Source organism: Symphalangus syndactylus, chromosome 5 (genome assembly GCF_028878055.3).
Source record: "Symphalangus syndactylus isolate Jambi chromosome 5, NHGRI_mSymSyn1-v2.1_pri, whole genome shotgun sequence".
Lineage (NCBI taxonomy): Eukaryota > Metazoa > Chordata > Mammalia > Primates > Hylobatidae > Symphalangus > Symphalangus syndactylus.
In genome coordinates, this window is record NC_072427.2 from 45844976 (window position 1) to 45872157 (window position 27182).

Sequence of the window (27182 nt, forward strand, 5' to 3'; positions counted from 1 at the left end):
TACGCTGCATTCCTTCCTCCTTCCCGTTTCAGCGGACCTGCATCCAGCTAGAGACTAGCAGATTGAATCGATATTCATTAAGTTAGGAATGGTTGGTGGTCCTAAGAGCCTCAGCAACCCAGAGGAGTCCTGTTATTTAAAAAACAACAATGCTGGGCGTGGTCGTGGGCCTGTAGTCCCAGCTGCTCAAGCTAGTGGATCTCTTGAGTCCAAGGCCAATGTGAGCAACATAGCAAGACCCAGTCTCAAAAAATAAATACGTAAAATAATAATAATTAAAAAAACCTCGTTCACCTAAACAGATCTATAATTTATAGAACTCAAAGCGGTAATATTCAGGCAATATGAAGGAAGAGTTTTGGTAAGACTGGGGCAGCAGAGGTGCCCTTGATGGGCAAGGGCCAAGAGTGTTAACACAGTCCTGCTTAGTAATTTCTTCCCTTCTTCCAAGTCTGTCGATTATCTAAAGGTCAAGGGTTTCTCCAAAAGTGTCCATTGCATCTGCAGTGGAAGGATGTGACCATCTATGTGCATTTTTACAATTGGAGATTTGTGATTTGGAGACCGTCTAGATTTTGTAATTTCCCGCAGTGCCAAGTAGACTGCCTGTGGTAAATGCCCAGGAAATATTGCTGACTCACTGACTTTGATTAGGAGCTCAGTCTTGCACTGGAGTCTCAATATTTAACATCTTGTGTCTTTGAGCTATTAAACTATGGTATTGATTGACATTAGGCTTGCAGTCATGGCCGTTAGTTTCCTGGCTAATTTCTGATTTAAGTAGTTTTCCTGGCAAACTAGATATGCTTCTATAATTGCTATTGATTTTGAGGGCTGTAGGCTCTTCCTACACCATTGGGCCTAGAATCTGGCACTAATGCATTGTCTGGAGCTTTTGTTCTCACTCTTTGCTTGTGCAGAGCCTGGAGCCTGCGGAGACATTTTTCATTAAAGGAGAGCGGGATTGTCACAAAAGGAGTCTCAGGCTCTAGTGGGCTGCTTTAAACAACCATTTATTCCACAAAATATTAATCACCTACTGTGTTCCACTCATAGTTATGGGCACTAGGGATACAGCAGTGAACAAAACAGACCCCCCCCCCCCGCCCCAGGAAGAAAATCCCTGCTCCTTAGACCTTAAATCGGGTGGAGAGAGAAAGAAAAGAGACAAAATAAGTGAATTGTTGGATTTTAAACTTCATATTTTCCCAAATTAATACTAGTTTCTAAACTTGGCGGGGGTTCATTTCCCCTTTAATCCAGCTGTTCCACAGACCTAAACTTCATATTTTACCTACCTCGGGGAAGTTTTGCTTAAAGTTGTGGTGTCTTAAGCTGCCTTCCGGATTCGATTATGAGAATTAAATAGAAACGGAATGTTCCCCTTTTTTTCACATGAGAACCCTCTTCACTTTCCTTGGTGCCACACCCTATTCTAGTTGTAGGCCATACCAGAGGAAATTCCAGTCCTTTAAAAAAATTCTTTCCACCCATTCACTGCTTGGTATCTTTTTTCTTCTGCTGTTGCCAGAGGCAGTCCTCATCTACTTTCTCGAGGGACAGGTCAGCAGTAGGGGTCAGGAGATGCCCATATTTGTCCTTCTGGGTGGTTTCACCAGATTACTTCCAAATCTCCCTTCTAGGGTACACCCTGAAGCTTTGTTTCTTTTTCTTTTTTTTTTTGAGATGGAGCCTGACTCTGTCACCCAGCCTGGAGTGTAGTCGCATGATCTCTCCTCACTGTAGCCTCCGCCTCCGCCTCCCAGGTTCAAGTGATTCTCCAGCCTCACCCTCCTGAGTAGCTGGGATTACAGGCGCCTACCACCATGCTGGGCTAATTTTTGTATTTTTAGTAGAGACAGGGTTTCATCATGTTGGCCAGGCTGGTCTGGAACTGTTGAGCTCAAGTGATCCTCCCGTCTTTCGGCTTCCCGAACTGCTGGGATTACAGGCTTGAGCCACTGTGCCTGGCCCACCCTGCAGCTTTAATCCAGCTGAGCTCAACCTTGTTAGAAGACAAGTCGGTAGCACCCAAGTGGCCTGAGTTTTACCCCAGGTGTGGTGTAGAAATTTCTTTTTTTGTTTTTTTTTGAGATGGAGTTTCGCTCTTGTTGCCCAGGCTGGAGTGTAATGGCATGATCTCGGCTCACCGCAACCTCCGCCTCCCAGGTTCAAGCAATTCTCCTGCCTCAGCCTCCCGAGTAGCTGGGATTACAGGCATGCAGCACCACGCCCCGCTAATTTTCTGTATTTTTAGTAGAGACGGGGTTTCTCCATGTTGAGGCTGGTCTCGAACTCCTGACCTCAGGTGATCCGCCCACCTTGGCCTCCCAAAGTGCTGGGATTACAGGTGTGAGCCACCGCGCCCGGCCCAGAAATTTCTTATTCTAGGGAGTGACTGTGATATGGAGCCCTTTGTCCATGTCCTTTGTCTCCCTGCCACACCCAGGCTGTACACTTACAGCTCAGAGGAAATCAGAGTCCTAAGGCCGATCATACATCCTGCCTCTTTGCTGCCTTCTTGCCAGGAGTTGTAGGTTACATTCCCATGTGGTCCTATGGACAGAGCTAAGACTCAAGTATCCCTGACAGTACAGAGGTGGGGGGCATGGCTGTATGTTGGTAAGAGGCTGCCCCGAAGCGACCTGCTGGGCTTTGCTAAGATTCGCAGAAGTTGGTGATTTAAGCCTCCAGCTCTGAATGCACGGAACTGGAACTGCATTTGAAATGTCCAGTCTGAAGGAGAGAGAAAATTGAGGAAGGACAGTGTGTTGGAAAGGAAGAAAAAAAGACTTTCTAATATAGAAAGACCCAGTGTGTATAAACCATCCCAAGATGAAATTGAATGCCTATCGTGTGCCAGGCACTGTGCTCAGACCTATGAGGAAACAGGAAGGAGTAGGTTGGAAACCCTGTGGGTGGATAATATGGAAGACAGACTTTACACATGCAACTCTAATGTTGCACAGACACATAAAAAGCTGCAGAAGCACAGGGCAAGGAGGGGTGTGTGAGAAAGGCGGCATTTATGATTTCCTGTATCCTAAAGACTCATTCAGATGTCAGCTAATTAAGATTGAGGTTCCTGGTAGAGAGAACTTAGAAAGTGCTGAGCATGTTTGGAGAAGAGTTAAAAGCCCAGTTAACTCTTCTGTGCAGGATGCGTGTATGCATGTGTGTGTGTCTAGAAGGTATTTAAGGAAAGGTAGGTAAGTCCACAGTGTGGAAGATCTTGAATGCTGGTGTTAGCCTTTTTTCTGTAGGCGGCCAGGCCCTGTTGAAAATATGTGGGCCATAAAACACTGAAATTGAGTTGTAGACTTGAAGGCCTGAATTTCCCAACCCTGAAAGTGCTTCATGCCAAGTGACATCATTCTTCCTGCCGGTCTCTTTCCTCCCACTCCAACCCCAGATCAGGAGACCAGCAGAGAGAGGCTGTGAGAGCATGAAGCTGCAACAAGTCAGTAGGGAGCAAACAAATATTGATTCAGATCAGATCACAGAAGAGACAAGCTGGAGCAAGTGCTGTGTGTCCCTCCTGCCCAGTTTGATCAAGGCCACTGGGCCGAATTCCAGTTGGCCCTGTGACTCAGTCATTAATCAAGACCGCGAAACCAAGGAGAAGAGTGTCTGCTTTCAAAAGGGTTCTTTTAAATAAAGATGCAGTAGGTGGGTGGAGGATGGAGTACAGTGGGAAGCCCTCTCCTCACCCAGTACATGCTTTTTTTTTTTTTTTAAGTTTAAAATTCCAGTGTGGCCTGTAGACTGTGTGTCCAGGACTGTGTACAGTAAGAACTTCGATGGAGAAACCCAACTCTCCACACTCCCACCCCTACCCATTTTTGCTTTAAAATTTTCATTTGAATCATCCAGTCCCTGACTGATTCATCATGGTTGCTAAGAATCTGTTTTGTGGTAACGCATCAACACTCTACGTTTAAACTGTGAAGTGGGTGTGTCCACAAAACTTCTGGATTAGACTTAGATTTGCCTGTGCAGACCAGCCCTATTGCAGTATGTTTTTGTTTGTTCAGATTAACATTTGGGCTTTTTGGAACTGGTTCTTAATTCAGTTCAGTAGAATGTGTTTTTACTATTTGAAGTGTTGACTTGTAAGTTTTCTTTTGTTTGTTTGTTTTAACCTTTTGTAAACTTTTACTTTTCTTTTTGAGAGTGAAGTTAAAACTGCTTCACTTGTCCTTTTTTTGTTTGTAACTACACTTTTGTAGTAAGACAATAAAATAAAATGAAATCTATATAGTTTTTTTTTAAAGGACAAACCCTTAAATTATTAGGTGGGTACAAAAGTTAATTGTGGTTTTTGCCATTGAAAGTAATGGCAGTTATTTTTGCACCAAGCTAAATAATACAGTCCTTATGTAAAATGTAAATGACTTGTTTCTCAATAACTGCACGGATTTCATTAATGATCAGCCTTGCACTGGGAGCTTTTTTAGCCAGGCATTCACAGTCTCATTTATCAGCCTTTTCAAGGCAGAAGAAACTGTTCTTTTCATTAGGGTGGGGCCAAGTGACCTGTTTTCCTACCCAAGTGGTGAATGATTTTAAACCAGTTTGAGGTGGGTATGGCTCTTATCGGTAAGTCTCCCTGTACCTCTAGTTTATTTCCTGAAACAGAAAAACGTTCTCTGATAAAGGGTCATTTTAATGATGTTGTCTAGTGACCCTGCCCTCCCTGGGAATGGAAGGCACTGATGTGTAGATGTACTCATCAACAGATTGCATTTGCTGATTTTTTTTTTTTTCTCGTTGGCGAGTTGAAACCAACCAGCTGGGTGAGGTTGAAGTGTTGGAAAGAGTGGTGCAAACTGCCATTTTCATGTTATTTTGAGAAGTCTGCCAGAAAAGGAGTAGTGGTTCTGTTTTTAATGGATTTATGAATTTTACACGGTGATGAGGAGTGAGTAGAGTTGAAATTGTCTCATATAGCATGTGGGCTTCATTTTTTATTTTCATTCAAAACAATAAGTACACTAAAGTCAGAGTAGTTGTTTTCAGTAAGAAAATTCTGCCTCTAGAGCAAATGTTTTGGTGAATAGATAAATGTGAGTACTGAGTCCCAATCATTTTGGCTCATGGGTTCCCCAATATTTCCATAGGCAAGGTTAACTTTGCACCATTCAGAGACTTACATTTTAGGTTCCCCACAGGGCACCCCACTGGACATGGCTCATTTTCCAGCCTGTACTCTTGTTCTTCTGCCACCCTGGGGCATTATTCCTCTTCCCCTCTCCCCAGGCCTTCCCCCTTGCTTCTCGGCTGGAACCTCCAGTGGTGATTCACCCTTCTCAGCCTAGGCAGTCAGCGCCTCCCTGTTAAGCCCTTAACTAATCCCACTCTGATGACTATGATCTTTCTCTCTGTGTCTTAATCACTTAGAATAAAGAACCATTGTGGTGAGGTTGAAAGGGCATTGGCCCAGGAGTCTGGGGATCTGGGTTTCAGCCCTGCCTCAGCCACTTAATTCACTGGGTGACCCTGGACTAGACTCTCAGTGTGTCACAGAGGCACGAAGGGAAGAGAGCTCAAAGGTCCTGCAGGGTGGAAGTCTGCATTTCACAGTTTTATAAGTGTCTTTTGTATCCTTTAATATAGTGCAAGCTCAGCGTATGCTTGGTATGGGTTTTCGTTGATTAATTCCTTGCGTATTACCAGTGTTTGTAACCTACAGTAGCACTGCCAAGACTTCCTTTTCCTGCTTTCAAGGATAGCAGCACACTGACACATTCTCATTAGTCAAAGATGCTATATTAAAGTAATGTTTTAACAAACAGTGAATCGCAAAGCCAACTGTTCCTTCTAGCGAATAATAGATCATATGCAAAGTGACTTTGCATTGCTAGGGGATTTGATGGAGTGAAGAAGCAAGCACTGTATTTTATTTCTTTTTATTTTGTTTTGTTTTTTGGACATAACTTCAAGATTTTATTGTCCTCATAATAAAACAAAAGATGGCGCCTAGAACTGGATCACTTGGCCCTTTCTTTTGTTATCTCCTCCCAGTGGAAAATGTTTGTGTATCTTAACAGCCAGCATTTTCTTAGATCTGCAGATGGGATCAGCACACTCAAGCCTCAGCACAACCTCCTTTGGAGTTTGAGCCATTTTCCAGGAAATTGGCTTGGTCTGCCCACCATAGTCACTCTGCTTCTTGTCTAACGCCGCTCTCCCTGGGCATACAGGGAGCCCTGGTATTGTGCCATTTTGTGGGGTTGGTGCTTGCCACACTTCTTACAGAAAGCCCAGTGGGTTTTAGGGATGTTCACCATGTTTTCTGGCATGCTATCGGCATGGGAGGAAAGAGGCCATATTTTATTTCTAGGGTGAAAATGTTTACCATTAAACTCACATGAAGTAGGAAATATTTATATGGATACAAAAGGCACCTGCATGGGATAATGTTAAATTTCGTAGATACTGCTTTGTGGTAAGTGTGACTTTGTGGTTATTGTGATGTTTGTGGTTTTTTTGTTTTCCTGCAGAATGGTTATAAATAATATAAATGTTATGCAAAATAGCAACTCATTGTTTTCAAGTTGATTTAGCACCTACATTATGTAAAGATAATCTTAAATCTGTAGGGGGACTGGGACTATGTAGGGAAGATGAGGTCAACCATATACTCTCTACTGCTTTGACCTGTACCTATGCATTCACCATTTGAATACTTGGCACGTGTAGGGCACTTAAAACATTCTGCCGAATGGATGAATGAAGTGGTATCAAAAAGTGCCCTGGCAGTGAAAGGCAAGATAGAGTTCTGTGGAGTAGGGGTCGTGGTGACCCTGTTGGAGCAGATACTGAAGTAGTGGTGACTGTGGAGAGGCAAGTCACACTTTGGCCCTAGTCTACTTTAGCTGGGGAGTAAACAGAGGGAACTGAGGCTGGATTCTGATGCTCATCTTTGAAGGCTGGGCTCTGCTAGAGGATGATTTTGAATGATGTCGAATGATTTTGACAAGATTAAATAGAGAGATTTAGTTGGTGGTGGCATGCAGGACTGATTTGATGAAAGAGCAGCACAGTTATGAATGGTGAAACCGAAAGGAAGATTTGTGGGGCTTTTAACAGTCTCCTCAAGGTGTTGTGGCTGTGGGAGAAGAATTAACATGAATGGAGAGTGTAAAGAAGCCTATCAGATTGTCTTTGATCTGCACAGTACTGGGGAGTCCCATGTGGGACACGGGTAGGCAGCAGTCTACAAAGCTCAGAGCTTGAACGACAACTTGAAAGAACAACACAGTGAAAAGTTACCGTGCCTCTAGTTGAGATTTTCTAAACATCAGAACCGATGTGAGGTACCTGATTTAATAAACGAGTGGAATTTAAATCTATACTCTCTAAGTGGAAACAACTCTGTTTGCAACTCTGACTTGCTGGTCCCCTGTTTTTGCTTTTGTTTTACTTTTGGCATTTTTTATTTCTTGCCTGTTTATGATAGAGACTAGAATTCTGCACGGCAGATGACAACAGTTTATCCCCTGCTGCAGACCTGGTCCAGTTCTGACTGAGTCCAGGGGCGGTAGTTGAGGCCGGGGCTTGGGTGGTCTGATGTCCGTCCTAGGAATTTCACCTCTGCTTCGGTAATTCTCTGGCTGAGGGATACTGATGAGACCCTCTAGTGTTTCTTGGTACATGTTGAGGCTGGAGATCTCTTGCTCTGTCAAGAAGACTATTAGCCTGGGCAACATAATGCGACATTATCTCTACTGAAAAAAAAAAAAAGCCAGGTGTAGTGGCACACGCCTGTAGGCCCAGCTACTTGGGATGCTGAGGCAGGAGGATCTCTTGAGCCCTGGAGATCAAGGCTGCAGTGAGCTATGATTGCACCACTGCACTCCAGCCTGGGTAACAGAGAGAGAAACTCTGTCTGAGGAAAAAAAAAAAAAAAAAAAGGGCTAGGCGTGGTGGGTCACCCCTGTAATCCCAGTGCTTTGGTAGGCTAAGGCGGAGGGATTGCTTGAGCCCAGGAATTCAAGACTAGCCTGGGCAACATAGTGGGACCCTGTCTCTACTGAAACATTAAAAAAAAAAAGAAAAAAAAATCAAGAAGATTCAAACTTGTGGCTGTTACAAAGGTTTTGGGATTAAGATTGGGTTATGGCTCTCTGGGATCCCCTAGACCAGTACTGCTCAATAGAAATAGAATATGAGACTCTTTCCCTAAGCAGCCTGAGGTAATCTGTGAAAATGGTTCGCTATTCACTTGACCCGGAGAACCCCACGAAATCATGCAAATCAAGAGGTTCCAATCTTCGTGTTCACTTTAAGAACACTCGTGAAACTGCTCAGGCCATCAAGGGTATGCATATACGAAAAGCCACGAAGTATCTGAAAGATGTCACTTTACAGAAACAGTGCGTACCATTCCGACGTTACAATGGTGGAGTTGGCAGGTGTGCGCAGGCCAAGCAGTGGGGCTGGACACAAGGTCAGTGGCCCAAAAAGAGTGCTGAATTTTTGCTGCACATGCTTAAAAACGCAGAGAGTAATGCTGAACTTAAGGGTTTAGACGTAGATTCTCTGGTCATTGAGCATATCCAAGTGAACAAAGCACCTAAGATGCGCCGCCGGACCTACAGAGCTCATGGTCGGATTAACCCATACATGAGCTCTCCCTGCCACATTGAGATGATCCTTACGGAAAAGGAACACATTGTTCCTAAACCAGAAGAGGAGGTTGCCCAGAAGAAAAAGATATCCCAGAAGAAACTGAAGAAACAAAAACTTATGGCATGGGAGTAAATTCAGCATTAAAATAAATGTAATAAAAAGGAAAAAAAAAAAAAGAAATAGAATATGAGCTGCATATATTGAAAATTTTCTAGTAGCCACATTAAGAAAGGCAAAATAAATGGGTGAAATTAAATGGAAATAAGCTATATTAAACATATCATAGTTGCAATATATGATCAATACTTAAATTATTGGGCTGAACACAGTGGTTTATGCCCGTAATCTCAGCACTTGAATCACTTGAGCCTAGGAGTTCGAGACCAGCCTGGGCAACATAGCAAGACCCTGCCTTTACCAAGAAAGAAATTATAAATGAGAGATTTTATATATTTTTTTCATACTATGTCTTCAAAATTCAGTATGTCCGTTATACTTACAGCACATCTCAGTTTGCACTGACCACATTTCAGATGCTTTGTAGCCACATGAGGCTAGTGGCTACTGTTTTGGATGGTTCTGCTACAGAGCAAGACTTTTTAAAATTGTTTTTTTTTTTTTTTTTTTTTTTTTTTTTGAGATGGAGTTTTGTTCTTGTTGCCCAGGCTGGAGTGCAGTGGTGTGATCTCAGCTCACTGCAACCTCTGCCTTCTGGTTTCAAGCTATTCTCCTGTCTCAGCCTCCCAAGTAGCTGGGATTACAGGCGCCCGCCACCACGCCCAGCTAATTTTTGTACTTTTAGTAGAGATGGGGTTTCACCATCTTGGCCAGGCTGGTCTCTGTATCCTGACCTCGTGATCCGCCTGCCTTAGCCTCCCAAAGTGCTAGGATTACAGATGTGAGCCACTGCACCCAGCCGATTGTCTTCATTTTTAGGAAAGTTTTAGGTTCATGGCAAAGTTGAATGGAAAATACAAAGAATGCTCATGTTCCCCTGTTGCCACATATGCATAGCCTCCACTGTTGACATCCTGTATCAGGGTGGTACATTTGTTAGAACTGATAAACCTACATTGACACATCATTATCACTCAGTCCGTAGTTTACATTAGCATTCACTGTTAGTGTTGTACATGGATTTTGACAAATACATGGCATGCATCCACCATTACAGTATCATATAGAATCATTTCACTGCCTTAATAATCCTCTTTGCTCTACCTATTCATTTCCTCCTCCCGTGAATCCCTGATCTTTTTGCTGTCCCCATAATTTTGCCTTTTCCAGAATGGTATGCAGTTGGAACTATACACTATGTTACCTTTTCAGTTGGCTTCTTTCACTTAGCAATGTGCGATTTAGGTTCCTCTGTGTCTTTTCATGGCTTGATGGCTCATTTCTTTTCAGTGCTGAATAATATTCCATGTCTGAATGTACCACAGTTTATTCCTAGAGCAATACTTTTTACAAACCAGAATTATACCCCATCGGTGGGACAAATTGGGGTGGGGAGGCTGTCTGAGAGTTGTGAGTGTGGGGGAAGTGGAAGGTCTTTGACTGACTTTTCGCTGTGCATAAAAAGCTTCTGTGAGTATCAAGAAGAGAGTAGTGGTCTGGGGGAGAGCCCAGGGTGAGAATCTTGCAAAAATACATCCTTCACCAAAACTAAAGGCGAATCCTCTCCTCTTACATTTCCCCACTTTCTCCACACACCAGGCCTGGGATCTGCTTAGTCCAAAATGTTCCTATAAGTTAGCAAATATCTATGTCAAATACTCTCACCAAACCAGTTTTATGAAAATATTTAGACTAAGCAAACTGAAGAGAATAGAAAGCTGAATTTGCGTGTGTGCAGTTTCTTTGATCAAAGAATATTAAGCAAAAAGAGACCAAAGCAGGTGTCACTGCAATTTAAATGTCGTTCCTGTCTATTTCAGGATGCAGCTCTACTCTATTTTCTTTATTTTTGGGGTGATTATGTTGATGACCTGTCTTGTCTCTGTTGAGATAAATTTACCACCAACTGAGCACTCCTTATTGGCAGGGATTGGGTGTATCAATTCCGAGAACTGTATGATTGCAAAGCTGGAAAGCTAATTCATCAGGCTATTGTTTTGCTGCCCCATTAAGTATATTAACTGGAAGATGACTTCATTTCAGCCATTTAGAATCTTAAATACAACAGATTCAGTCCTTTATGGAATGAGTTAAGGTCAGAAAATCTGTCCATCGTCTTTCTCATAAATACTTTAATATCTTCCAAGTTTCATTAGACTAAGAAAGTAATTATGGGTAATAATAAAGGTTCCAATTAAGAATTAGGGCAACATGAAAATGCTACTAATTTCAATTCACATCATAGCTTTCAGGTCCTTCTCAGTATGTTTAATTACTTGTGAGAAATACAGAAGTAGTGGCTGGTTTGGCAAGCCCATCACCTTTTATGAGAAGTTGAAGGCTCAGTTTTATCCTGTCTGAACAGGTTGCATTAGCCATGGGGAACATTTTGTTTTTGCATTCACAAATCAGTCTCCCCAGGTTCTATTTACATAGAGTAAGAGAAAGACTGGCTAGTTTAGTAGTCCATCCCAACCCAAGACAGACCATGTCTGAGCTTTAGTTTTTTCAGTCATAAGATGGGAATTGAATCTATTTGCAAAAATTACTCTAATATCCTTAGATGAAATGGTCCAAGGAGTAGAAATTAGCATAATGAATCGCTGTGCTTCAGAGTAAAGGAAAGCCTCTTCGTAAAGCCTTTTTGTTGTACTTTTTTTCCAGCTTCCTTCAAAATGTCCACTGTTCACGAAATCCTGTGCAAGCTCAGCTTGGAGGGTGATGTAAGTATATCACTTTCACTTGCAAGTTGGACATCTCTCTGGATAACCATGTTACTCTCTATCCTTGTACCTCTAAGGAAGATGGGGACAATTCAGACAGTCATCATTTGGTTCTCCTCTTCCTCAATACTTCAGCTGTTCCTAGTAGTTCAATTTGAAGGAAATATCATGGCACTGGAAACTTTTCTTGGCCTCACATTAAAATTGGACAGAATTAGTGACACTGGAATGGCTGGAATTTTATTCTGCCATACTTAGCATGTCACTGGTAATAATTGTTATGATGATACATGACTTTTAATGTCATGTCCTGGGATTTTATCACTGGTTGGCATAAGCCACAGCCATATCAAAAATAATTCTGCATCTTTTGGATTTCTTACAGTGTCCAGGAAGTTATTCCAGATGAAGACTTATACTTCTATTTTATTTATTCATTTATTTATTTTTTGAGACGGAGTCTCACTCTGTTGCCAGGCTGTGATCTTGGCTCACTGCAACCTCTGCCTCCTGGGTTCAAGAGATTCTCCTGCCTCAGCCTCCTGAGTAGCTGGTACTACAGGCGCACACTACCACACCCAGCTAATTTTTGTATTTTTAGTTGAGACCGGGTTTCACCATGTTGGCCAGGTTGGTTTTGATCTCTTGACTTCGTGATCTGCCTGCCTTGGCCTCCCAAAGTGCTGGGATTACAGGCATGAGCCACCGTGTAGGCTCGAGGACCTATACTTTAAAAAATTTCACACCTGGAAAATATTTTCTCTAAAAAAGCTAGGATATTTCTTTTAAAAAACCAAGAATATAATGAAATTATTATAATTCATCTGTTTCCTTTTTTGCTTTGGCTATTAGGGAGTTCAGAACTAAATTGAATTTTCTTTCGTAGGAAATATGTGAACCTAGAAATTCTGTTGCGTTTGTTTCTTTTTTTTTTTACAATTAAAAAATTTAAGCTGTATGTGAAATTAAAATTATTTCAAATACTTTTAGAATCAAGTGGAATATAAATTATGAATATGTAAAATAACTAATGATACTATACATCTTCCAGGTCATCTTGGCAGAAATGGCTTTTACACAAACTCAGCACTGATACTGGTTTGTAGCCATATCCTACAGATCTTTCAAAATATGCTTTGATTGAAATTAAAATGTAATGAATCACTCAACAGAGGGTTGACAGTGACTTGGGTCACATGGTACAAGATCCTCTGTATTGTTCATGGCACTTGCCATCAAAATGTTCAAATTAATGGAGCCTGTGAAAGCGCAGGTTGTGTGGAGTATAAAGCCTTTAGAGTTTTTAAAAAATCTTTTTTCTTCTTGAAACTTGTGCATGCTGTTTTTGGCAACAGTACAAACTACATGTTGAGGTCAGACAAATTCAGGTGCTAAATAATTTGTTTCTCTAATGGACTTAGATTGTTTTTGCTATCAGGTTTTATAAGAGGGCTTTTCGTGTAGCCTCTGAAGTTACTCTACTTTAGTATATTTCTATGTGTGGAGAGGTGGGGCAGAAATAGAAAATGTCACATGTTCCCCAGTATTTTAAGGGAAGAAAAGATAACTCAACTTTGCCTCACTAATTTCATTTCAGACAAGTGGATTTTATAGGTAATAGGTTCAATTCTGTATTTAATTTCATTTCTAGAGACACTATAAAATGACACAAAACTTTTCCTCACTCACTGTTGTTTTTGGAACAAGACGACATATCTCCTGGTAAATGCAGTCATACGTGATATGGCTCAATGCCTGGACTGCCTGCCTTGTAAATAACTGATGGCACTCTTAATAAATGGGAAAATGTTTTTCCTTAGATTTCATCCACATTTTATAGCTTCCATAGCAAATACACTGAGTATTTCAAAATAGCACTTTGCCTTTTGCCTGAATGTGTGCTCTGTGTCATCAAGTTCATCTTACTGGAAAGTTTAAGTGGTGAAATTAGGTGGAACATACTTTGATAATGCATTGCATGTCAGGTTATAAATATGAACTGTATTTAATATTTGGCCAAGATAGTCCTCACAAGTGCATTTGGAAACATTTGTCAAATACTGAACTCAGATTTCTGGCCTGTCCTGGGAGTCATCTAGGAGGAAGGCATCTTAGTTGCTCACCTATACAGTCTCAGTGCTAATAAAATGGAGTGGCGTGGGTGCTGGGTGGTTTATAATGTGATGCCTGCGGGTGGAGAAGTAGCTCAGGGATCTTGGCCTTTTCACTCTTCACAGAAACTGCGCCAAGGCCAAGTCATCACATTATATGGGCATTATGTGCTGGGGTGGTTGGGGTGGGTTGCAGGATGGGAGCCTTGATGTTGAGGGTGGGCAGTGATGCTGCCTCCACCAGCCATCAGGCAACCACAACCACAATGTCCATCCTCTTTGTCTGCCCTTAGCTTTGGGACTGGGTAGCAGGGAGAGGGAAAACTATAAGAGCATTTCAAAGAAGGAGGGAAGTTAATACCTTGAAAGGAGAACTGATGTAGAAGCACACCATTTTCCTTACCTCAATCTGGAATGGGAGATTCCCATCTGTCAGATCGGGAAGGATAATGAGCTTTGAAAAGCACTGAAAGGCCGGGCATGGTGGCTCATGCCTGTAATCCCAGCACTTTGGGAGGCCAAGATGGGAGGATCACTAGAGCCCAGGAGTTCAAGAGCAGCCTGGGCAACATGGCGAAATCCCGTCTCTACAAAAAATATGAAAAAATTAGCCCGGTGTGGTGGCAGGTGCCTGTAATCCCAGATACTCAGGAGGCTGATGTGGGAGGATCACCTGAGCCCAGGAGGTTGAGGTTGCACTGAGCCGTGATCACACGACTGCACTCCAGCATGGGCAACAGAGTGAGACCCTACCTAAGAAAAGAAAAAGAAAAGAAAAGAAAAGCATTGGGAAAGGAAGAGGGTGTGGTTTAAAAGGCAATAAGAAATCTTAGGAAGAGTGGAGGGTGGTAGGCAGAAGGGATGGTGTTAACAAAGGCAGAGGGAAGGATACAGAGGAGAGAGGGGAGGAAACACAAGGAGGATGTGGGCCGTCTGGCCAGACCACCTTGGTGCCACAGTGGTGACCAAAGTAAAGAGGTGGGAGAAGCTGCTTCCCTCATTTATCTGAATTGGAAGCTCAGCAACACCGGCCCAGTAGAAATTCATGTGCCTGTACCAGAAACTTGGCTAAACACCCTTGTCATTGAGGCATTTCCACATTTTCAGCTTATTTCGAATTGTTGCCAGCCCAGTTTAATGGTCTTCAGAGCCTTCCTGAATAAATGCTGGCTCCAGGTCTCCAGCTTTGCATTGTCTACTTTTGAGCTCTCACTAAAAGTAAGATGAAAAGTTGAAATTGAGACAGCATATTCTAAACTAGCTGAGCCTTTGAAGAATTCTTATTAGAAAAAATGAAATTGCTTGCGTGAAGTGTGATGGCGTGTTAATACTTACCTAGTTACCTAGTATGAGAATGATTTGAATTGTTAAAAGAAACAGTAGGAAAACATATTTTTCTTGAAATATAAGAAGAGGATTTTAAATGTGTGTCATTTGAGTATGTTTGTCTTTTAACCTCAGCACTCTACACCCCCAAGTGCATATGGGTCAGTCAAAGCCTACACTAACTTTGATGCTGAGCGGGATGCTTTGAACATTGAAACAGCCATCAAGACCAAAGGTAGGTGATACATTTGCCCTCTTCTTGTCAGGGTCTTACTGAGACATTTTTGGTTGTCTCTTTATTCTCACTCAAATCTCCATACATTGGCGATTTGAAATTGTCATCGAGCTTTAATGGAGTGGATCCAGACCTAGCTTAACCCATGCCTCCTTTCCTTCCTTCCCTCCCTCCTTTCTTTCTTTCTTTTTCCTTTTCTCCTTCCCTCCCTTCTCCCTTTCTTCCTTCTCTCCCTCTTTCTCTTCTCCCTCCTTCCTGCTCTTCCTTCCTTCCTTCCTCCCTCCCTCCCTCCCTCCCTCCTCCCTCCCTTCGCTTCTTTCTTTCCTTTCCTCCCTCCCTTCCTTTCTTTCCTCCCCCACCCCCCCTTTCTTCTCTTTGGAGAGATCTACAACATGAGATAGTATTTTAACCAAGTAGTGGTTAAAAGGAATCAGTCTGGGAGCCAGATTTGGTCCTAGGGGTATGCTTTTGGGTGCAGCTCTTAACTTTGAGGCTTCAGTCCCTCTTCTGCAAGGAAGAAGTTGGTCATGGTGGTCCGTAAGGGCATTTCTTGTTCCAAATCCCCTTTAATTTAATTACATTTGCTGGAAAAATGCTGGGAAAATCTTACAGCATTGCTCTTAGATTGATCTAGAGAGTGAAAAATTCAGACTTTTTTTTTTTTTTTTTTTTTTAAACCCCTGCAAGTTCTGCTGCTCCTTAGGCCTGGAGCTGGAATTAGAAGAGTTTTCAGAATGAATGTATTTCCTCAAGTTCTAGGATGAGTAAGAGAAGACCAGGAGGCATAAAAGCCTTCCTCTTGAAATAAAGCAAATAAAGTGCTAATTGGTTAGGGTTGAGCAAGAGCTTCTTATGGTCATTATATTGTTTTCTGGGTCTACAAAATAGGATTTTCAGACTTTCTGGGCTTATATTAATTAAGCAATCCTTGGGGTTGTCCCATCCTCTGAATCCCTGAAAAATATTGCAGTTCTTGTGGTGACTTTTGTGATTCTCCACTTTTCCCCCCTTGGATAAAGCACTTCCTTTCACCCTGAGGCCAGATTGGGATGCAGACATGACCCAGCATAATTAAAGCAGCTGCTGGTTTGTGCCCCTGGTGAAGAGCCATGTCACATTTTTCTCTTCTAAGTACAGCGTTTTAACTTACTGACGCACTTACATAGTTCACATACGGTTCGTTGAAAGACTGAGAAACCTCAACCAGGATGACCTGGGAACCTATAACTAGGATGATGTCCTGGTTTATGCCTACATATTTACTAATAATGCACCTTTCACTCTCAGAACTGTCTTATTTTGGAGGATACATTACATGGTCACCTTTCCTAAAACCGTGTAGAATCTGGTGACGTTGCTTCCAGAGACAGGAAGGAGAGTAGAAAAATCCACTTAACGTTCTATGGTTCTAACAAGATGTGAGGATTTATTTGCATCATCTGCCTCAGGGAAGCCTTATGTTCTGCAGTTGCTGTGGACCACCCCCCAGATGACTGTCTGCACAACTGAGGGCAGAATAATGAAGCATCCAAATTAGACCTTTAAAAAAAATCTTTTTTTTTTTTTTGAGATGGAGTTTCACTCTTGTTGCCCAGGCTGGAGTGCAAGGGCATCATCTCGGCTCACTGCAACCTCCACCTCCCGGCTTCAAGCGATTCTCCTGCCTCAGCCTCCCTAGTAGCTGGGATTACAGGCACACACCACCATGCCCAGCTAATTTTGTGTTTTTAGTAGAGACAGGGTTTCTCCATGTTGGTCAGCCTGGTCTCGAATTCCCTCACCCCAGGTGATCTGCCCACCTTGGCCTCCCAAAGTGCTGGGATTACAGGTGTGAGCCACCGCTCCTGGCCCAATCTTTTTTTTTTTTTTGTGGTGCTTTTAAATGACCATTCTTGCCAAAAGTTACTAATCAGAAAATTAAACTACAATCTGCAGGGCTTATTTCACTACAGCCAGTTCCAGTCAGTGGAGCACAGTGGATGAGAGCGTGTGTGAGCCCAGGTTCAAATGCTGGCTCCACAACTCACTCATTAGCCACCCGACTTGGGGAAAACACGGAACTTTGCTAAGACTGAGTTTCCTTGCCTATAAAGGGGCGCTATTCAAAGTTCCCACCTCATGGGATTGTTGTAAAGTATGAAGCATTTAGCACGATGCCTGGCATATAGATGGTGCTCAAAATATGTTACCTTAAAACACACACACACACGTATACAGACATGCACATACACATCCATGTGGTTTGCTTTCCTAAAACCCATCCTATTTCACGATTTGGATGTGCCTAGATTCATGTGGTTTCCCAACATGTCATTGCAGCAACCCTAAGTTTAGCAGTTAACTCATCCAGCAAAGATGGTGCTTTTCACAAGCATGGGACAAAGACTTCTTTTGTCCCTGCATGAGAAAGCACTTAGTGCACTGGAATGTAAAGATTGCGCAAATGAACTCTGGTCACAGCTGAAACTCTCATGGTAATAAAAATACCTCAGGCCCTTTTGGAGTTAGTAGAAAAATACTGTAGTTTTTAGACAGAAACGTCTGGAGGGCTAAGATTTAGATTCCGACATTCCAGTTTGATCAAAAGCAGCTGACATTATCATCATTGCAACTATTTATGAAATGCTCATTGTGGGCAGATATTGCACCAAGCACTTCAGGAATATTAATCTTAGATGAACTTCAAAGTAACCTCTGATGTAAGTGTTCCGTCATCCCCAGGTTTTGGGTGATACAAGTCAGGATTAGTATGCCTGAGGTCTTTTGGCCTTGGATCAAACTGGGATTTGAACACAGCTCTGTCCACCTCTAGGCCTGTGTTCTTAGGCGCCATGATGTTGTAGCACCCACCTGTGAGGAAAGGATTTTTCTCATTGCCTTGAATTATTTTCAGATATGAAAAACATTGTTCATCTGTGGTCTTACTGACTTCTGCTAAGTCTCATATTTGTGGTCTAGCTTTAGATTCTCCATCTCGTTTTATTTTTCCCCAGACTTAATGTTCAGTGAGTTTCACTTAGGTCCACTTTTTATTTATTTTATTTTTATTCATTTATTTTTTTGAGATCGAGTTTCGCTCTGTCACCCAGGCTAGAGTGCAGTGGTGTGATCTTGGCTCACTGCAACCTCTGCCTCCTGGGTTCAAGCAGTTCTCTGCCTCAGCCTCCCGAGTAGCTGGAATTACAGGTGTGTGCCACCATGCCTGGATAATTTTTGTATTTTTAGTAGAGACGGGGTTTCACCATCTTGGGCAGGCTGGTCTTGAACTCCTGACCTCGTGATCCACCCGCCTTGGCCTCCCAAAGTGCTGGGATTACAGGTGTGAGCCACTGCGCCTGGCCTACTTATTTATTTACTTATTTATATATATATATTTTAAGACAGAGTCTTGCTGTGTCACCAGGCTGGAGTGCAGTGGCATGATCTTGACTCACTGCAACCTCTGCCTCCTGGCAGAACCCTCCTGGGTTCAAGCAATTTTCCTGTTTCGGCCTCTTGACTAGCTGGGACCACAGGCATGCACCACCACAACTGGCTAATTTTTGTATTTTTAGTAGAGACAGGGTTTCACCATGTTGGCCAGGCTCGTCTCAAACCCCTGGCCTCATGTGACCCACCTGTCTTGGCCTCCCAAAGTGCTGGGATTACAGGTGTGAAATCATAGGGCTGGCCTATGATTTCTTTTAATCAAAAAAGAAAAAAGGCATTAGCAATGGAAACAGATGTACTTCACTTCATGGTCCTTCCTTTACTGCACTTTGTAGATATTGTGGTTTTTACAAATTGAAGGTTTGTGGCAATGCTATTCACTTTGTCTCTGTGCCAGCATTTTTTAGAAATAAAAGTATTTTTAAAATTTAGATATGTATTTTTTGGACATAATGCTATTACACACTTAATATAATATAATCACACTTTTATATGCATTGGGAAACCAAATCGTGTGACTTGCATTATTGCTGTATTTGCTTTATTCTCATGGTCAGGAACCGAACCAGTAGTATCTCTGAGGTATGCCTGTAGATGGAATTGTGGGCAATTGATCCTTTTCCTTTCTTGGGCTTTCAGTATATTCTGTATTTCTGTATTTTGCAAATTTTCTATGATGACCTGTATTACTTTCATAGTAGAAGGCAGTAAACTTAATTAAAAACAAAAATGAAGTCATTAGTTGGAAAGGATAACAACCCTTTTGTGCCTTTCTCCTTCTCCTTGATATTATTAGATACTGGATAACTAAAACCACTTAAAAGTGAGCTAATTAAGATCTTACCTTTTTATAGAATGCCTTTTACCTTAAGTGTAATTAAGAAGCTTACACCACACCTTGGCCCCACTCCTACCTCAAACCCTTCATCGGGAAGACACAATACTGAGTAGTTGGTGTTTCCTTGACATCAAAGGACATGGTATAAACCTCAAGTATTGATAGAAATGAAAGCCAAAGGACCACGTGACGATGACTGTCTGGGCCTCTTTCTCTCCTAGACAGGAGTAGCCATGTGTACACACGTGTGTGTGAGTGTGCCGGGACGTTACCCACTCCATGTAATGTTCCATTGATTTCCCTGTGGCCTGTGTGCTCTCAGGAAGAAGAGCTGGGAGCAGGCCACCTTGGAGGAGGCTTAATCAGCTGCTGTTGAGTACACGGATGGTGCATAGGAGCAGGCCTGGAGTGGGATGATGGTGAGGAGGGTAGAGCTGGTCAGAGACCTGTTCAGGGGCACTGCCTGCCATGGCCAGGTCATGGCTGCAGGAGTCACAAAGGCTGTTTTCACAGATGAACTGTCAGTCACACCTGCTCTTCTTGGTTTAGCTCCTCACCTGCAGCCCTCTGTTAGAGGAGAGAGGCTACTTTTCCCAGCCAGTCTGCCTCCTGGCACCCTCGAGAGAATATATTCCTAATTGCTATGCTCAACTGAATGAATATACCTCCAGGTGTGCAGACAAAACCGAAAATACCTGTCCTGGCTCACTTTCCAGTGCTTGGGAGGCAGCTCTTATTCACCCCTTCCCCTAACTCTTGTCACCCCTCTCCTGTGAGCTGTTATGGCATCTGTCGTCATCTTCTTTTTTTTTTTTTTTTTTTTTTTTTTTTTTGAGACTGAGTTTTGCTCTTCTTGCCCAGGCTGGAGTGCAGTGTACAATGTCGGCTCACTGCAACCTCAGCCTCCCGAGTAGCTGGGATTACAGGCATGTGCCACCATGCCCGGCTAATTTTTTTTTGCATTTTTAGTAGAGATGGGGTTTCTCCATGTTGGTCAGGCTGGTCTTGAGCTCCTGACCTCAGGTGATCCACTTGCCTCGGCCTCCCAAAGTGCTGGGATTACAGGTGTGAGCCACTGCGCCTGGCCTATGGCATCTGTCTTCTAAGGGACCTCCCTGCTTCAGCCTTTACAGAGTATCTTTCTAGCCTCATCTCTGGCTCTGTCCACGGCCCTCTACAGAGCATGCCTCTGCCTTTGTTCTTTGAGGAGCGTGTAGCCTCCTTCCTCCCCACCTCAAACATCCGCACAGTTCCCACTCACCTCTCAGCCTGGGCCAGTGCACAGCATCAACAAGCTTTCTCTGAGAAGGCAGAACCAGTTATTTCTTGGTCTGTGTTCTCATCATACTCTACATACTCGTTTATTGTGCTTATGAGAAGGGGGGAGAAGCACAATACTGCTAAAATCAAAATAAGTCTGCTTTGTTTCTAGTTTGAAGGGATCTCAGTATTTTTTGCCTGTGCTGCCTAAACCAAATGCAGGATTGTTTTATGTATGCTCCGGCTTGAGGTAGACTATGCAACGACTTACCTTAATTTATGTCTAGTTAGAAACTGAGTAAAGTCATGCAAAAGTAGTAATACTGCTTAATTAACAAGAGGTTGCTGAGACTTAATCTGTAGGAGTCTCTTGGTTTAGATTGGCCTTGGGTTAAATATATACTATGGCGTGTACAACACAGCTGTGAATGGTTTACCATATGGGTCCAAATAACTAGAAAGGGAAGTCAGCTAAATTAGAAAAGGATGAATCTAGACTCCAGAAAATAGATTGTAATTAGCAGCAGCACAACCCTAGAGTTAGTGTAAGTGCCAATAAACTGGTACAGCTTTGGTCTCTCTCTGGAAGGGGAGGGTAATGAATTACCCTATTATTATTGCCAGTTTTGATTTTAGCAGTATTTGTGTTCTCCGGAAGGGATGCAAAAGTGGGTGATTTTTTCCCCCTTTCTCAGAAGCTCAAGTATAGAAGCATAACTGCACGAAGTTTTGCACTTATTTTTTTCTTATACTTTTAAAATAGAACTGCTTGAGATTTCTGTGGCCAAAAGACTAACATCCCATGCCACTGCAGAACAAGCCAGGATGGATATTTTTGATTTCACCTGCAGACCAGGTATATTCATTTGGCTGAGCAGAACAATCAGAAATATATTCTCTTGAGGGTGCCAGGAGGCAGACAGGCTGGGAAAAGTAGCCTCTCTCCTCTAACAGAGGGCTGCAAGTGAGGAGCTAAACCAACAAGAGCAGGTCTGAGTGTGAGCTCTTCTGTGACTCATGTAGCCCAGGGCCTTCTCACCCTCCTGGAAGGGAACGGGAGGGAACGGACCCTTCCCAGTTGCTGAGGCCTTTCTCTCTGTGTTCAAGTTTACTTTAGACTGACTTCTCATCTTACAGCAGTGCTGGGAACAAAGAGGCCAGTGCTGAGTCACAGCCACCCTGTGACTCCGCCAGCACAGATTTTCTTTGTAGTGATATTTGTCTATGTAGCTATGTAGGTGCCAGACCTGAGCCACATAGCTATCAAACGCTGGAAAAGGAGTCCCTGGTGCTTTTCTAATTGTAGGCATCAGCTTTCATCACCTGCCTCTCTTCAGCTCTTTCTTTTTTTAAAAAACAGTTACTTCTTTTCCCTGAGGAAATCCAAATACCAGTTTCACCCAGGGACAATGGCAGTAACCAGATTCTAATCTGGTGTCACCAACGCCAAGAAAGTTCTTTACTATCAAGTGAGTTAAGGGTGGCTGCGTTGGTTTCTCTCGCATCTGTTCACATTTTTTAATTTTCTGTCCCATGAGGCTGACAGAGTAGCGGGGCACAATACAGTGTTTGCATTTTATGCATGTTCCTTCACTGACAATTTGATTTGATTTGAATCTTGAGCAGTGGTGTACTTTGTGTTTTCCTGCTGGTCTTGTAGCTTATTTCAGAAATATAATTCTACATGGAAGGCAGACAAGGTTCTAGATTATTAAAGCAGCTGGTGAGATTACCAAGTCGATGATACCTTAAATCCTTTCTTTTCTTTTTTTTTTTTTTTTGTGAGACGGAGTCTCGCTCTGTCACCCAGGCTGGAGTGCAGTGGCACAATCTCGGCTCACTGCAAGCTCCGCCTCCCGCGTTCATGCCATCCTCCTGCCTCAGCCTCTCCGAGGAGCTGGGACTACAGGCGCCCGCCACCACGCCCGGCTAATTTTTTTTTTTTTTTCTATTTTTAGTAGAGATGGGGTTTCACCATGGTCTCGATCTCCTGACCTCGTGATCTGCCCGCCTCAGCCTCCCAAAGTGCTGGGATTACAAGCGTGAGCCACCGCGCCCGGCCACCTTAAATCCTTTCTAAGGAACTCAGCTGAAGTGAGATCAAAGCAGAATGGAAATAGAAGAAATTTGACTTTTGGACCAAAACCACTTCTTAGGCACTTAGCTAAACTACTCTTTCCCCGAGTTGAGACTGTGTGCCCCAGCTGTGCCAGACTTGGGAGAGGCACCAAACTCCCCTGCCTCCTTTCACCCTGTGCAATGCCTACTTTCTCTCCCATCTCTTGGCAGCTGCCAGAGTTTGTCATGTAACTGGACTACTCATACATGTGTGCCAATGGCAAAAATGTTCTCTATCTTTCTTTGCCCCATATTTCACAGGCAGAAATTCAAATGCAGGCAGGGGCCAGGCTTGTGACAGAGAAGCTGAATGAAGGCAGTATATGTGTTTCTAGTCATTAACTCAGCCAGTCTTTTCTGCATCCTGGTAAAATAAGTATTATCATGATCTCTGTTCTATAGGGGTGAGATACCTAGGCCTGGGAAGGGAAGTAATGTGCCCCAGGATCTCACAGGTCTGAGTCCCATGGAGTTTCCAGAGCACTACATTGTGGCTGCTACTTATCCGGAGGCCTCCCCTGGCATCTGTCAGCCAGCTGGGTGTCCTGTCTTGATGAGAGATGCTCTGGAGACACAGTGCTCACTTGTGCTGGATGACCCAGAGGGGCAACTTTGACAACAGGGGTTCCGGGCCAGCCAGCACCGTGGCTAAAGGTGCTTTTGGGTAGTCCTATGGCTAGAGGGGAGCTTTTCTCTCCCTAAAATCTCTTCAGTAGATGGATGACTGGCTGGCCTAATAGGCTTGTTGGGAAGGACTTCTTCCTTCTGCTGAGTTATTCATGTCTCTCCTCAGAAGGGAGTCTTCTAGCTCTTTCTGTTGAAAAAAACCTCAGCTGGGTTATCCCTTTAGTGGCCATGCATTATTACCAGGTGGCAAATCATTACCTACAGATTACCAAATATAAGTGCATTTGTATGTAAAAATCCAGCCCAGTTATCTACACATATTGACACATTATTGTCCCATATCCTTTGTAGGAGCTAGATGGTGGAGTGTGGTATGAAAAAGTATCAAAGTATAATTTTAAAAAGGTACAAACTTGACTCATAGGATAAACATATTAAACATTTAACGCATTGAGGTAAGGCTGGTTCAGAGGAATTTGAGATACTGGATGTTGGTAAGTGTTGAGAAAAGAATGTTGGAATAAGATTGTTGGGCCAGGCTGGGTGTGGTGGCTCTTGTCTGTAATCCCAGCATTTTGTGAGGGCCTGGGCAACAAAGGGAGACCTTATCTCTAAAAAACATTCTTAAAAATTAGCTGGGCGTTGGTGGTGAGTGCCTGTGCTTGCAGCTACTCAAGAGGCTGAGGCAGGAGGATCATTTGGGCCCAGGAGGTCGAGGCTACAGTGAGCCATGGTTGTACAACTGTACTCCAGCCTGGTCAACAGAGTAAGACCCTGTTTAAAAAAAAAAAAAGAAAGATTGTTGAACTGGATACAAGACCATTAATGTCCTATAGGGCAGTGAAGCCACAACCTTTGGGGTTATCCTTTCTACTGGACCAAAATCTACAAGTTAAGATGTAACCCCACAGAGTGTATGCCCAACTCAGTAGTAAGAGGCACGTCAGGTAAGAGCAGGTCCCTTGAGCAAGAGTCTTTGGGCCTGTGAGATAGTGCTCCAGCACATACCTGGAGGATATGCCGTCTTCCTCTTGCTATATTTTCAAGTTTTGCACAATTTTCTATCACAGGAGGCAGAGTTGCCCAGTGCAGTGAGCCAGGGTCTTTAGTCCTGGTTTGAATCTCAGCCCTGCAAGTGTCTTGCTTGTGTGACCTTGAGTGAGTCCCTGCCTTCTATGAGCATTGGTTTCCTCATTAGTACAACCCGGATGACAATGGCACCCACCTCAGATAGGTGTGGTGAGAAGTACGTGATAGAATATGGGCATCTGATAAAAATGCGTGGCACATAGTAGATACTCAGTAAAAACTTACTATTATTATTATTATTATTATTATTTTGAGATGGAGTTTCGCTCTTGTTGCCCAGGCTGGAGTGCAATGGCTCGATCTTGGCTCACCTCAACCTCCACCTCCCAGTTTCAAGTGATTCTCCAGCCTCAGCCTCCCAAGTAGCTGGGATTACAGGCATGTGCCACCAAGCCTGGCTAATTTTGTATTTTTAGTAGAGACGGGGTTTCTCCATGTTAGTCAGGCTGATCTCAAACTCCTGACCTCGTGGTCCACCCACCTTGGCCTCCCAAAGGGCTGGGATTATAGGCATGAGCCACCGTGCCCGGTAAAAGGTTACTATTATTATAATAAATGAACTGCGTCCACGTGTACACACCCATAGCTGTGTGGCATTGTCCTCTCTTTGTGGCATGCGTCTGACCTTCTTTTTGTAAAGATGATTTCTTCTCAGCTTTGATACTGGTATGCTCAGTAATCTTAGTCAAGTCGTGGTCTTCCCCATAATCTAGGTAAGGAGAGGATCTGGACAGTTTTCCTTTGTTTTCCAAGTCAGTCCCCACTCTCCTGCGACCTTCATCAAACACAAATGAAATCCATTTTCTTTGTGCAGTCAGTGTGTCTTGGCAGATGTGAGTCAGCATCCTGTTCAGAACGGCTGTTGGTGCCTTGCCATGGACAATAAAGACACATTTTCCATGGAATGCCAGGCGCTGGAGCTGACTTGGGGTTTCCACCCACAGAGAGGAGGAGGAAACTCCAGGAGGCTGATTTTGTGGTTTTGGATCCAGCCATCATTTTAAACTGCAAATGTTCTCTATGCTTGAAAAATACGGTGAATGATTTATGGGACCCAGGACCCCCAGGTTTCTACTGGCACCTTGCTGTCAGCAGCGCCTCTCTGAGGCATTCCCTTGGCAAAGCTGTTGCTTCGAATTGACTGGCATTTGGAACAGTGACTGACCTCTGGGGTGCCCATGATCCGAGTGTTGAAAATATTGTTGTAGTTAGCTAATTAGATTAGTTGGCTATTTTCGTTCAACGAGTAAATGCTTAAAGATTTCCTTGTGCTGTTTCTCATCAGGAGCCACATACATTTGTGTCTTGGTTCCTCACCAATGTTGGAAAACTGTAACTTCTGTTAGTTTTGAAAAAAAATTGTAAAAAATCTGCCTGGATCACAGAATTCATGTTCTCACCCACATTCTGTGGGATCACCCTATCCACATCACTCTTCCTTGGGGAGAACCTTTGCTTAGATGACTTTGTGATCACTCATATCAGACACACGAGGAAGAGGATGGAAAAGAAAGTGTTATTCAGGTTTTCTGTTTCTTCTTTATGCCCTCGCCCCACCCACACAGTTTCTTTAGACTCTGGGCCCTTCCGCCCAGCAAACATTTCCTTAAGCACTGGAACACGAGAGGTCAGAGAGTATAAATCAAGGGAGGCAGAGCCCCATCTCCTGGGCCTCTGGCACTATATTCAATTTAGAGCTTTTCTGGTGTCCTGGCACTGGTTGTGCATTGTTGATGATGATTGTGCTGACATAGGTATTTGAGGTTCCGTCCGAGTCCTTCAGTTGCATCCTGGGTAGAAATGGTGAGTAACCGGATGACCCTTGCAGCCTCAACCTATACTGAACAATTTTTCACAGGAATAAATGGCCTCACCAATTACAATAGCAGGGCAAGAGGAAGCAGCAGTGTTCTAAAGATAAGATGGTTCAATCCCATTTGCAGATGCGTGTATTTGGTATTACAATATAGGACATGACTTAAGTGGCTTTGACTAGGCAGTTGATCCTGGCTCCATGATTTTTTCGTCTTTCCAGTTCAATTTGAAACATGCAGACAATGGTATGGGAGAAATAGCTGATGCAGGTGAGGTTCTTGGGCAAGGGCGGTGGGAGGGGAGTCTTCTACTTGCAGAAATAGCCTCCATTTTATTTCTTTGTAGTTAGTGGCATTAGTACTTGTGCAGTGCATTATGGCTGTTCACTTGTAAAGTCCCAGCACGTTAGATACTGCATCTCAGCTGGCCGTTTGCTTGGTAAATAATTTAGGTAAAATACATTTCGATTCCTTCAGACTATGGTTGTTGCTGCCTCCTAGGTAAGATTCAGGTTAACCACCCAGGCTTTTTATGGGGATTTCCAATAATTGGATTAAATTCTATCTCTGCTGGCTGGACACTTAGCTGCTATGGAAAGAAGGGCAAAAAGCTGTGTCGTTGACTAAGAGTGAGGGACTGCTTCGCAGTTTGTGGATATTACTTCTTACCTGGGTTGTTTCGACAAAAGTAAGCACTTCTTTCCCTAAAATTGTAGTCGACCCTGTACTTCACAAAAGCAGTTGGTAGAAGTGACATAGAAGTCTCTTAGATCGGTAGATTTCTAAAGACGTTTCCATGTCCCACCCGTGGTCATCCATTTCTGTTGGTGATTCTCAAATAAGGAATTACTAGAGAGCTTG

At 43.2% G+C, this 27182-nt stretch overlaps 2 protein-coding genes and 1 pseudogene across 4 annotated transcripts in view; 2 read left to right on the forward strand and 1 right to left on the reverse strand.

Moving 5' to 3' along the window:
• The window catches only part of ANXA2 (annexin A2), a 48182-nt gene that overhangs the window by 1669 nt on the left and 19331 nt on the right, over positions 1–27182 (forward strand). For 2 of the 3 annotated variants that reach the window (XM_055278297.2, XM_055278298.2), the window contains exons 2-3: positions 11416–11474; positions 15047–15146. In XM_055278297.2, the coding sequence (XP_055134272.1) occupies positions 11427–11474; positions 15047–15146 (148 nt within the window). In that variant the 5' untranslated portion in view covers positions 11416–11426. Of the gene's footprint in view, positions 1–4420; positions 4581–11415; positions 11475–15046; positions 15147–27182 lie in introns of those variants that run through there. The other variant, XM_055278299.2, reaches the window with a different exon arrangement.
• Positions 5980–6290, reverse strand: LOC134736620 (large ribosomal subunit protein eL42-like; annotated as a pseudogene).
• LOC129482441 (large ribosomal subunit protein uL22-like) lies at positions 8159–8782 on the forward strand. The gene has a single exon (XM_055278301.2). It carries the CDS (start codon positions 8212–8214, stop codon positions 8764–8766), a length of 555 nt encoding a protein of 184 aa, XP_055134276.1. The 5' UTR covers positions 8159–8211; the 3' UTR covers positions 8767–8782.